This window comes from Triplophysa dalaica, chromosome 14 (assembly GCF_015846415.1).
Source record: "Triplophysa dalaica isolate WHDGS20190420 chromosome 14, ASM1584641v1, whole genome shotgun sequence".
NCBI classification, from domain to species: domain Eukaryota; kingdom Metazoa; phylum Chordata; class Actinopteri; order Cypriniformes; family Nemacheilidae; genus Triplophysa; species Triplophysa dalaica.
In genome coordinates, this window is record NC_079555.1 from 13,492,586 (window position 1) to 13,505,588 (window position 13,003).

A 13,003-nucleotide genomic window follows, 5' to 3' on the forward strand; every position below is an offset into this window, starting at 1 on the left:
TGAACAATTTACAGAACATGATTTTCCTGTTTTCCTTTGTGTTTTGTGTGGCATATCTCTTTTTCCCTTGTAGACAATCAAGCTGGTTTGTGGAAAACACGACGATCCATGCTATACCAAGGTTGACAGGGTTCCAAAGACATCATTATGTGCTTCAATGAAAGCAAAGAGTTATGGTTAGTGTTGCAAACTGGCTTATATTTGTTTAGTGATCTAGAAATGGTCTCAAATATTTCTTTGTCGTTTGATCTAATGTTGTTTCTTGTCCAGGATTTAAATTATAGTAGATTTTGATGCCCAGATTTTTATGTGGTCTCAGAGTTTTGTACACCACTGAAAAATATAGCAAGTCAATATACTCTCATTCAAACAGTTTAGGGAAATTTGGCATCTGTAAAAAACGTGTACTGTGCTTTATACCAGCAGTTTGGATATACCAAAAAAAAAACTTTGTTTTCTGAGCGGTTTATATTATGCCAGGAATAGGAACTCCTTTGTATCTCAAGACACACTATACTGGGTCTCCTCCCTTTACAATCCTGAAAAAAAGGGGCCTAAAAGGTCTTTCAAAGCGAAGCCTTAGAATAACCATTTTTGGTTCCACAAAGAACCATTCATCTCTTTCTATCCTTTTTATAATCTATAATACCTTTTTTCTCCAACAAGGAACCTTTGGTGAAACAAAAAGGTTCTTCAGATGTTAAATGTTATGGAACCATTTAGACAAAAAAGCCCCTTTATTTTTAAAAGTGTAAACACAAGAACGCACAAACACTCAAAACATTATTGGTCTAGCCATCTTTGTGGGGAAATTTTGAGTTTTCAGAATGGTGAACATGATTTTCTTTCAATTAGAAATTAATAACAAATTTATGTTTTGCATCAGTTGGCCTGCATAACAGAATAACCAATACAAATTTAGTTTATGAAAAACTTTAATAGCAAAGTTCACAAAAGCAATAGACCAGAACACAATAATATTTTTTGTTTTACATCATTAGCATTCTAATGCTGGCTCAGCAACTCAACATTTTTGGCATAAAATACTCTAAACTAAAAAAGCGTTCGTTGTGCTTTTTAATTGTATTAGTTGTGTAATAAAAGTAAGGTTTTTGAACTTTGTCTGAACAGGTTTTTACAGTGATCAAAAAGGGAGTGTGAACAGTTAGGTTTATAGACTACACGCTTGTAAGTTTTCAGTGAGCAAAAGTGGCCAAATAAGATCAAATCATAGACCTATTAGTAAATTCCAGCAACATGACATCAGATTTAAAACAGACCGAGGAGCCATATTCAGCGGAGCTTCAAGTCATCGGTGGTGTATGGAATAAACACGTGAACAGTCTTAGCGCAGGGTTTTACTGTAAGAGAAAACGAGAAAAGAGAGAGCAAAAACAAGAAAGAGAGGGAAACCAGCTCTCACAAGTTAAACAACTAGCTTTTTTTTCGAGTTATTTAACATTACAGTAAATCGACCTGAAAATATTGGGTAGTCATTTTTAAAGGTCAGATCAAGTAGAAATGCCTCCTTAAGATGACAACAGCACTTATTCCTTATCAAATCACATTCAAACGGGTGTTTTTAATAGGGAAATGCATTTCAAGCAAGAGTATGACACATACGTCTCACTTCTTCCATTAAAATAAAAAGTATGCCTTGAATTCTTGTAACTTGATGTTAAAAATCTTCCATTACGAGTTACCGAAGAGAGGAGTGTGCTATGATTCATTCATTTTCCTGACCGAATGATTTATTTAGAAATCCAGTTACTTGTTTGATCTGTTCTTCATTATTTCGCCGAGCGTGACTTATAATGTTTTGATTTATAGTTAAAGTTAAGGGAAAACACATCAGCAGGCAGTGGACCTGAGATGTTTGTGCAGTGACAAAACACAAGCCTGCCTGTTTTGCTCCCAAACAGCAAAACGACATCGAAGTGGCGGTGGTCCTGATGTCTCAGTGATTTATCTACAGGCTAGTGCTGTTCTTCACCATTAAATCAAATGATTAACAACTTGCACTCAATAGGAGATTAACTTGAACTGTTCAGATGTGAAGAGGAAAAGCGAGAGGGGGAAAATGATGGAGAACGCAGAGGCCGTCGAGGGCCGTGGTAAATAATTTAACTATCACTTTGCTGTGAAAAACAAAAAGCTTGAAGATATTTCACTTCAACCTCAGCGGCCGGCTTGTTTACTTTAATAATGACGGCTGCTTGCAAACTCGTCTCCTGCAGCGCGGGGCCCGTTCGGCTGAGCTAATGAACTTCTCATCATCCTTATTCTGTGCGCCATTAGATCCAAGTCTGGGAATAAAGGAGGTGAGTTGTCATTTCAGTCAGACTCACACTGCGCTGCCTCACAGTTAAACGCCGGGAGTTCACTTTACATGACATCAGTCCTGTGTTTTGTGAAGATGACTTTACAGTCTCAGTCTTCCACTCCTGCGTTTTGGTTCAGCTCTCGTTTGAATGCAAACGCCAGCTCCTGAGGCAACTAGGGAGGCCAAACGGAGGCAGCAATGGGGGAATAAATTCTCATTACAGCGGTGCTGCTTAGAGAGGGCAAAACTGTAGCAGCAATACGCTTGTTTATAGACTCAGACAATTGGAACAAATGACTAGGAAAGGGAGAAGAGCGTGCTTGCAGGTTTTTAATCAGTGTCTTGTTAGTTCTGATGACACAAAGGTCTTGAGTTCACAGATGCTGATGTTGACAACTGCAAGGCACTTAATGTATAGCAGTAACACCGGTGGACTGCAGTATCAAACTGCTCACTTGAAAGTGCGATTAAGGTAAAATTCTGATGTTTTTAGATACAAGGTGTAGAGATGATATTCTGTAGGCTACTGCATGAGTGTTTAATAAGAATAATGACAAAGGTGCTGGAGGCCTCATCCAAATCCAACACTGCTCCAGAAGAACTTCTGTTCAAACTTTCATTTTTGTTAACACTACACAAAGGTGTGAACAAAATACCGAACATTTATAACTGAATCAAATTGTTAAACGAATATCAAATTAGATTGAATTACATCTGTAAGATTAAAAATGTAATAAGAATAAAATAAAAACGGAGGGCTCCCAGACCCAGGTTACTGCTTACATCTTGCGAAGTGGTCTATAAGGTGTTGATTAATGATTTGATTTAGTTTTTTTAAAGTGAGTTTTTTGTTTTATTGTAGTTTTATTGTTATTTAAAAAAATATATATATTTTTTTCATTTTTAAGTCATTTGATCTTTTATTCTTAAATATATGTGTTTTTCATTTTTGTTTAATCTTTGCAAATTTGTTTGTGCTTTTGTCATTGTGTCGTTTATTTTTTTTAATTGCTTTATACATTTTATTTTCAGTTCATTAAAACAATAAATAATTATTAATATTTAAAATAAGTAAAAATAATTTAAATTATTTTAATGTCTAAACAATTTATTGGTAGGGGAATATTTGTAATTTTCATAGTTTTAATTTTTTTAATAAAATACAGTATACATTTTATTTATTTAAAAATATTAAAACATCTGTTTATAATGTTTGATTTGTTTTCAGTAAAAAAAGTATAGTTGTATTTTACTTAACTTTAAGAACCTTGCTTAAAACAAAAAACATATTTAACCATAATATTATGTCTGTCTCTAAAGACATGATCACATTTATTTCACAGGAAGTAATAGACTTCGGCGACAGTGACTGTTTGTAACTGTGAGTATAGTGCTATAGAAGCCATAGAAATGTATGTCAGGTTATCCCTGCCAAGTGTGTATTTAGGTTTACTTAAACCAACCAGAAAGACATTATTGTATTTGTGTACTATCTTTTAAAACAGAGTTTAAAGTGTAAATAACCATGATTACTTGCTGTACAGTAAAAATAATATGACCCCAAACATGCAGAATCGAGATTTAAAGAGGTTTCACCGTGTTTGGCTTTTATTTGCTGCTTGTAAGGCAGTCATAGCAATAGTCAATAGCTGGAGTCAGCCAGAGGCATCAGTTAAGAGTTGATGATTACATTATCTGTCTGCAGGTGTTCGCAAGAATTTGATGAATTTTGTATACGAGTGGAAAATATGAGATGAACAGCTGATGTAATGTAACATTACTACCAGCAAACTGTTTGTTTTCAGAGCATGGAGTAACCAGATGTCTTGGTCCATCAACTGTAAACAACACAGCACTTCTCTGGCACCCACTTTAAAACAATATTATGGAAAATGTATATCAACATGAGTAAAGAAACAGCAAAGAAAAATCTGTAAATGTATACAGCAAAATATATTCCACACAGTATCTTGATACTTAAAGGAATAGTTCTTCCAAATAAAAAAAATATATTATATATGTCATGTCCCATGTCATTTCAAACCTGAATGTCTTTCTTGTGTCAAAAACAAAAGAGGATATTTTGAGAGATGTTTCAGTGTGTTTGTGTCTATACGATGAAGGTCAGTGGTGGCCAATATTGTTTTGTTCCCAACATTCTTCAAAATATCTTCCTTTTTCCTTTCAGAAGAAAGCTATACAGGTTTAAAACGACATATGGGTGAGTAAATCCTGACAGAATTTTCAGTTTCTGGCGAGCTATCCCTTTATGATCACAATGAAAACGTATGCACAATACTGTGTGTCATTGGGTTTGATAACAAAAAATCATAAAAAGTGCCATTTACAAACTAAAAGCTTTTCTAAAAACACACTTTTCTTAGGGAATAACTTTTAAACGTCTGGTGCCAATGTGATTTTAAGTGGATGTATGAAGTCAACTTCCTGCAAGTTTACACAGGTGCCTTAGATAAGCATGTTCCAGTTCTATCCAGTCGACCAGAAACTGTTCCATTTTTTTTTTTTATTATGAAATAACAACTAACAACAAATGCATAAACACACATTTATATTTACGTATATATAGTCACATTGGGACCAGATGTTTATAGGTCAACTTTTCCTGTGTCAACTTGTGACCCCAAGAGTGTGTAAATTGCAACATTAAATAAAATTCCAAAAAAGGTAAATCAAGACAGAATGCATTGGACATCTTAAGCTAACACAACATAACACAGTCATGTGGTTGTGTTGAAGAGAGTTTGTGAGTGTGCATGTGTTTTCATTACACAAGGATAAACCTCTCTTACCCTTGAGTGAGAGAATATAAAGCCCCTCTGTGTTCCCTGAGCTCTGGGGTGGAGAACTGACTCCCTCTGTGTACCCCATTGCCCCACCTATTCCTGCCACTACATTCAATTTTTGCCCTTCCTCCCGTATATCTGACCTCTCCGTACCCTGATCACAACCCATAACCATGTTTACCATGTCTTATCACGATCATGTTCATCACATCAATAAAGTCGTGAGGGGCAACCAAGTCATTCCAGAATAAAATGTAGTTCATTTGAGTAATGAGTGTTTATTTTAGGGTGGTACACGTAATATTCTGGAATGGCCAGCTGTGGTCTGAATCCTCATGTTTGCCATGGTGACCCAAAGACCAAAACAGAGGGATGAAGTCATGTCCCAACCACTCTGCTTTATCATGCGTCCATGCCTGAGCCAAGAATATTATACAGAATGTCTAACGGCTTTTTTCGAAAGGCAAGAAACTGCTTTTTTAAGAAAAAGTATGAATATGCTGTCACTTGGCCAACTGATAAGATACATTTATATTTGACAATGTTTGACAATAAAGTACAATGCACTGAGCTGTTTTCTGGGATTCCACAATAAGGAATATACAAGGGCCCTTGCACGGGAATAATTGAATTTGGAAACCAAAGGATGTCATAATAGATGTTAAAGGCAAAGTTCAACCAAAATTAAAATCTGTCATCATTAATTCACCTTCACATCATTCTCAAACTATGACTCTGTCAATGAGACTTTTCTGTCGAGCACAAAATATTTTCTACCCTTGCAATGGAGTTCAATGGGGGCCGATGTTGTTTGGTTACCAACATTCTTCAAAATATCTTTGTACTCAGTAGAAGTCATTACTTGTCATTCCAAACCTGTATGACTTTCTTCTGGAGAACATTAACTTGATATGAACAGACACAAAATCAATGCAAGTTGTTAACAACATTCTTCTAAATATTTTTTTGCAGTTTCTTCTATTTTGTATGTTGTTTTTAAATGAAAGATTGATTATAAAGGCATTTTTGTAACAGGACTGAGTTTTTTTTAGCAGAAAATTAACAAATACATGAAATCACATGAAAATGCTATTAGTAAAAAGAATCAAATAACTTCCATGAAAGATTTTAGGTAACAAGACTATTTTGAGATTGACCCTCTCCAGTCATCTAAATCACAAAATATACAAAAAAGAAAATGAGAAAATGAACTTCTGTTCTTAATATGGCCTTCATAACGTTTTGCTCTGAATGTCTTATGGAACGTTTTCAGAGGCGATGAAGTGTAAAGGTAACAGGACTGAGTGAAAACAAATGTGTAACATATCTAAAATATTATACTTTTTTTCAATTAAAAATAGAAGCATGTATGGAACATGGAATAACACAAAAAAGCATAAACACATTTTTTAGGGATTTAACCCTTAACCCTTAACCCAGGGATGCATAACAAAAGGGATTTTTTTCCGTGTCCTATGCAGTTTTTATTCATGTTATAAATATTAAATTTGCAGTTAGCTTACTGTGCGAGGCACTTTGTTTAATAATAAAATGTATTTTAAAGTTAATATTTACACATTTTTACATGTATAATGGGAGTGGGACAGAAATATGACCGATTTGGTGTAATGGCTCAAGGAGATGCAAGCAATTTCCACCATTTGGCAACCTTCAGCTATTCCCTCTACAAACTTTGATTCCTTTGGCAGCCCTATTATCTAAAGCAACTTTGTTTTTACAAGATATATAGTTTATTACTTAATGTGCTTCCATGAGAATCAAGCCCATGACCTTGGCGTTGGTAATGTAATGCTCCACCACCTGAGCTTTACGCTTAACAAACAGTAGTTCTATCTTTCTAGAGACATTGCTTTAGTAATATACAGCACTTTCACAGCATACAGCTTTGATAATACACAGTAGTCGGTGCTATAAGCAACACATGTTTCACTGTGATGGTTTTGACTTTATTGGTTATACTCCATAAAACAGTTTGATTTAAGTTGGAAGCTGGAAAATATGTTCATCTTCATAATACAATCTCTGAGTTTTATTACGTCGCCTCTGTGTTAGTGCAAATTGAGTCCCTCATCTTGCTAAGGCGGCGGGCGTCAGCGATGTTTATGGCTGTGGTGTTGCATTGCTATCTTCTGGGATGCTCGGTGTGTCTAACTCTAATGTGAATGATTATATAACCTTTCTGCACTGAGAGGCAACAGCGGTCTGAGAAAGAGAGAGAACAAATACATTATTGTGTTCAACCATATGATCTGGATTCATGCATGTGCTCGGCCAGATGTCCAAGGTGTAATGGGCTTGCTTAAATTTGTGTCTAACTGAACATAAAGTTATTATCCCGACAACGTAGTGTTGTTGTCTTACTGCAATCTGCAAGTCAGGGCTATGGGCCCTCTGTGATGTCTCTAGGGAAATCCCAGTTTGGAAAGGAAGAAAATGAGAAGCTATAAAATGTTGATAAGAGTGTTCTACAGTCCTAACATTGAACAACACTGCACCCTGCTGGACAAAGACGCTGAGTAAAAGACAATGGTTTGCTTGTTTTATTTCGTCCTGTTGTTACATTGTAATGTTCAGTACTTTCTATTTGATTCAGTGCTGTTGTCATGAATTGTGTAACATAATTTGGTGTTTTGCACCACGTCAAAAATGTTACAAATAAAGTTTTTCTTTAAAATCCAGTTGCGCAATTCACTATTATTTTACAAAAACATGGTGCATGTGATGTTGCCTTTCTAAATGTAACAGCCGAATCTGTGGTTCTACTTTAAACATAGATAAACAAAGATAAACATTCAGTATTTAATTTATACCAACAAATAATATTTAGGTCGCCCTTTAAGACAAATGAGCATCTCAAACTAAAAACTATATCTATGAATTATACTATACATATTAAATTATATATTACAGAACATTATATATTAGATGAACATTAATTCACGTTACAGCCTGTTTACATTCTGTCTTGCATATGGCTCCCTTATTTTTCGACTAAGAGTCAAAGTGTTCATGACAGATAACTCGATTACTAAATTAGACTGTGCTCACAAAGTGCCAATTCTAGCAAAAAATATTTTAAAGACGAGCATAGTTTGGAAAAAAAATACATTTACTATAGAAACTATCATGACTTGTATCACCCTGTTTACAAACATTTACAGTACATACACTTCCATCTAAATTATTTAATAATGTCACACAAATGACACAAGTTCTCTTAAAAGAACAGTTCAGCCAAAAATACAAATTCAGTCATCATTTACTCACGCTCGAGTTGTTCAAAATCTCTTTACATACTGTATTTAACACAGAGAAAGATATTCGGAAGAATGCTTGTAACCAAACAGTTCTTGGCCACATTGAACAATGATGGTCAAAAGTGCCCCAGAACATTCTTAGAAATATCTGCTTTTGTGTTCAACAGAACAAAGACATTTATAAAGCAATTCTTTCCCAGTCAAATGTTCCTCAGAACTTTTGCTTTTCAATCAAAGTTAAAAATATCTTCAGAACAAATAAATGTATGAAGGTCTTTTTATTGTGGTCAATGATGGCCAAGAATTGTTTGGATACAAGCATTCTTCCAAATATCTTTTTTTGTGTTTTACAGAACAAAGAGATTCATACAGATTTGGAAGAACTTGAAGGTGAGTAAAAGAAGATTTTTATTTTTGGGTGAACTGTTCCTTTAATCATGTATTGACATAAAAGCTACAAAACAAAGACGGATCAGAAATGTTAAATAAAAAAATACTACTTGGTTTTTACAACATCACACGGCCGATTTAACCTTTCACCAACATTTTTCAGTTGCATCGTCTCATAACCCAACAAGGAGTTTCATTCATAATGAATTATTTTAACTATATTACACTTTATTATCATAAGTGGGTGTGGAGTACTGAGGTGAAGGAGGGCCCTGCGCGGCCCCTGTGGCGGCCCCCAGAACTGCCTGTTGAGCTGCCTGCTGAACGTGAGGATTCTTCCAGGCCCCAGAAACCCACTCCTCCTGAGCTTTATTCATACTGCCCCCACTGCCCCGGTAAAAGTTATGAACCTGCCATGCACAACAGACATTAAAGAACAAAACTAAAACAACAAAAAAAATTATCGATATTTATTTTGGGTTTTCAGATCAAAAACTCAAAGTGAAGAAATGATTAAATCAGCCAATCAAATGCTTTTGAGCTTGTCAGGCTCACTGCTTTGGTAGACACTTTCTTAAAAGCTGTTATTTAGTCTATTATCTAATTAAGAACCACAACGTGCTCCAGCATCACAATTAATGACACATCACACGACAGACACCAGACTCAGTCCTCTATATACATGTCGGCCAAATGAGCTGTAACTGCTGCCAGACAGGCCGACCGAACGAGCAATGAGGCAAACAGAGGCCTGTCCCGGTTTAATAGATGTGCCTGTGTCAATCGGTAAAGGACTTGTACCTTAGTGAGGACGAAGAATGAAATGCCAGCAACTGCGGTGAACATGATCGTGGGGATTAGCATAATGATGGAAGCTAAGATACTCGTGCCAAAGAAGGAGATGGTGCCCAACCAGCCGCTGAAACCGAGTTGGCAGAGGGAGATATATCGATACGTGTGAATAAAGTAAAGTACAATTTAATACAATTGAACAAACCATATTTTATTTTAGCATTGAAAGGCATAAAAGCTTTCCTTTGGCTCAGTGGTTAGAGCATGGCACTAGCAATGCCAAGGTCGTGGGTTTGATCCCAACAGATTACATATAGTTAGAAACAAAGTGTACGATACAATGGAATGTTAGTCGCTTTGGATAAAAGCGTCTGCCAAATGGATACATTTTAATATAAATGCATGTGACATAATGTACAAAATGTTTAAAAAGGCTCTTACCAGACACCCCATCCTGGAATACCAATGGCTTGTATTATGGAAATGAAAAGTTGTGCCATGAAGACAAAGAAGAAAGCCATGAAATAGAACGAGCTGTCAGTCCTGAGAAAGCAACAAATCACATATAATACACATGTTATACACATTAAAATAACAGATGCAAAAATCTACTTGTGGACTGATGCTCACTTGAACGCATTGTAAATGGGTCGGAACCAGCAGACATAGGAACACGGGGTGAAGACAATGACCCACATGATCGACATGCCAAAGTTAGTCACTCCTCCACCTCCAAACATCCACGCCAAACAGCCGAAGAAATTCACCAGCAAGGTGGCACAATACACTGAAAGACAGAAGCAATAAGAAAGAGAAAGCTCTTAGGCGTTTGGAAGAAAGCACCAACTGTCAACAAACAGAGTAAACGCTTCAGCAAGCGGTGCAACCTGAAGACCTGCTGTGCACAACAGCTGAAGTGGTGCGTTGCAGTTGCACAAAGTTTATAAATGCAGACTGCCATACAAGCTGAAAACGTATTCTTTCTGAGGAGATAAAGCCACAAAAATAAATAAAGAAGTGTTGACAAAAGAAAGGTTAGAAGGTATAAAAACACAACAACAGTGACATACATCACAGAAACCACAGAAAGAGGGAAAATAGACTTCATGCCATGGAAATGCCATTTCACTCAGATACAACATGTGTATTAAAATACCTTTGGTGGGATCAGCTACAGGGATCATCTACAGCAAGAGACGACAATAATTAAATGGATAAACATGTTAGCTATAAAATGAACTGTTTTAGCCACTGTAAATGTTGACTGCTGATTCATAGACTCACACATCCACAAGTAGTAGAGTCTCTTGCACATGGTGCGGTGCTGGTCGGGGATCTCCTCAAAGTCCTGGTAGAAGCATGGCCTCAGTGGAACAAAACCAGGCAGGGGAGGAAAGTTGTTTTCTGTAGACAAATAAACAAAGCAAGACTGATATTGTTGCACTGTTAATGTTATTTATTATATGTGATATACTGTATGCATATGGGTGGATTGGAGGTCTTACCAGCCATTGAGAAATTGGCGTTGATTATTTGTTCTTCAAGGATATGAATCGACAAACAAAGAAAACACTTAAAAAAACAAAGAACAGTTGATTAGAGGCGAAGAATGGTATTATAAAATAGAATACCCTTATCATTTAATAAACCTTATATGTGATCCTGGATCAAATAAACAGTCTTAAGTAGCACGGGAACATTTTTTGTAAAAGCCAAAAATACATTGTATGGGTCAAAATTATCGATTTTTCTTTTATGCGAAAAATCTTTAGGATATTAAGTAAAGTTCATGTTTCATGAAGATATTTTGTAAATGTCCTACCCTAAATATATAAAAACTTTATTTTTGTGAGTGGATGGCCTGCTACAGAGCCCCTGATTAACAACTTCAAAGGACATTTTTTCAATATTTTTTTGCACTGTTTTAAACTGTTGTATCTCAGCCAGATATTCTCATATTCTAACAATTTATACATCAATATACATCTTAATTATTTATCTTTCAGATTATGTAAATATCACAATTTCGAAAAATTGACCCATAAGACTGGTATTGTTGTCCAGGGCTCACATCCATCCATTTTCTACCGCTTATCCGAACTACCTCGGGTCACGGGGAGCCTGTGCCTATCTCAGGAGTCATCGGGCATCAAGGCAGGATACACCCTGGATGGAGTGCCAAACCATCGCAGGGCACACACACTCACTCATTCACTCACGCACTCACTCACGCACGCACGCACGCACGCACGCACGCACGCACTCACTCACTCACTCACGCACGCACTCACTCACACCCTAAGGACAATTTTTCCAGAGATGCCAATCAACCTACCATGCATGTCTTTGGACCAGGGGAGGAAACCGGAGTACCCGGAGGAAACCCCCGAGGCACGGGGAGAACATGCAAACTCCACACACACAAGTCGGAAGTGGGAATCGAACCCCCAACCCTGGAGGTGTGAGGCGAACGTGCTAACCACTAAGCCACCGTGCCCCCCCCAGGGCTCACATATGCCAGAAAAATGTGATGACTCTTTACAATAGAATGTTCAATCATTATATTGTAACATAAACTTCTATTTCTTATACTTGTAATGGGTGTGGGGACAGTTTGTGAATGCCTTTTGAATTGTATTCATTTTAATGATATCCTACACTTTTGGAAATAGACAAAAACATGAATGTAGTGTAAAGTTTGTCCATCTTTATTTCACAAATTATTTTTTTAACATATTTAATTGTTGTAATCACTTAAGTATAGCTTGAATTTTCACATTTTAAGTAAGTTTGTTTGTCATGCACACAAAATGTCAGTAACATGCATATTGAAATACTTGATCTGAAGCATTCTACAACAATACTGTGTAGAACATTATAAAAAGCAAAGCAGAATTAACATAAAACAGTAATGTAAGCAATTTTAAATTACATTTGAGAAAACGTCTCAAGAAGACCCTTTAGAAAAGTGGAAATGTATTAAAAACTCTTGGTACAACATTTATCTCTGAAAAAAATTACAATTTAAATCAGTTTTGATGCATTGTCTTGTTTTTTTGGTCTTTCACTGCAAAAAAATAAAATTCAACTAGCAGCTCGACCTAAGCCTTTCGGCCTGGCTTTACAAGAGATAATTAAAATAATCGCCTTACCTTTAACAAACCGCGCTCTCCTCTCTAAAACATCAAGCCTTACCAGTGCATGTGCACAGACACTTATCCAATAATAATATACTGAATAAATCTAATTTACGAGAAGATCGGACGGAAAACCAGATATGTTTTTTAAAACTGTTCGTGGTTAATCCTTACCGAGTGACAGTCATCACTTCCGACTTCACAGATTTATTCTCAATGCTGTAATCTCCAATAGAAAGGCTGCGTTGTACTGAAGACACGCCCTCACCCGTCTCGTAA

At 36.2% G+C, this 13,003-nt stretch overlaps 1 protein-coding gene across 4 annotated transcripts; it reads right to left on the bottom strand.

The window, feature by feature from the left end:
- Window positions 1-8,768: 8,768 nt before the first annotated feature.
- On the bottom strand, window positions 8,769-12,916 carry scamp5b (secretory carrier membrane protein 5b). Of its 4 annotated transcripts, none has more exons than XM_056766418.1 (8): window positions 12,899-12,916; window positions 11,093-11,159; window positions 10,872-10,991; window positions 10,744-10,771; window positions 10,218-10,374; window positions 10,029-10,130; window positions 9,597-9,714; window positions 8,769-9,205 (listed from the first exon to the last, which is right to left on the bottom strand). In XM_056766418.1, the coding sequence occupies exons 4-8, from the start codon at window positions 10,769-10,771 to the stop codon at window positions 9,017-9,019; spliced, it is 594 nt and encodes a 197-aa protein (XP_056622396.1). In that variant the 5' UTR covers window positions 10,872-10,991; window positions 11,093-11,159; window positions 12,899-12,916; the 3' UTR covers window positions 8,769-9,016. The 4 variants fall into 4 exon arrangements, with proteins under 4 accessions (XP_056622396.1, XP_056622395.1, XP_056622398.1 ...); XM_056766417.1 differs by having other exon boundaries at window positions 12,740-12,902; XM_056766420.1 differs by lacking the exon at window positions 10,744-10,771 and having other exon boundaries at window positions 12,740-12,902.
- Window positions 12,917-13,003: the final 87 nt, after the last annotated feature.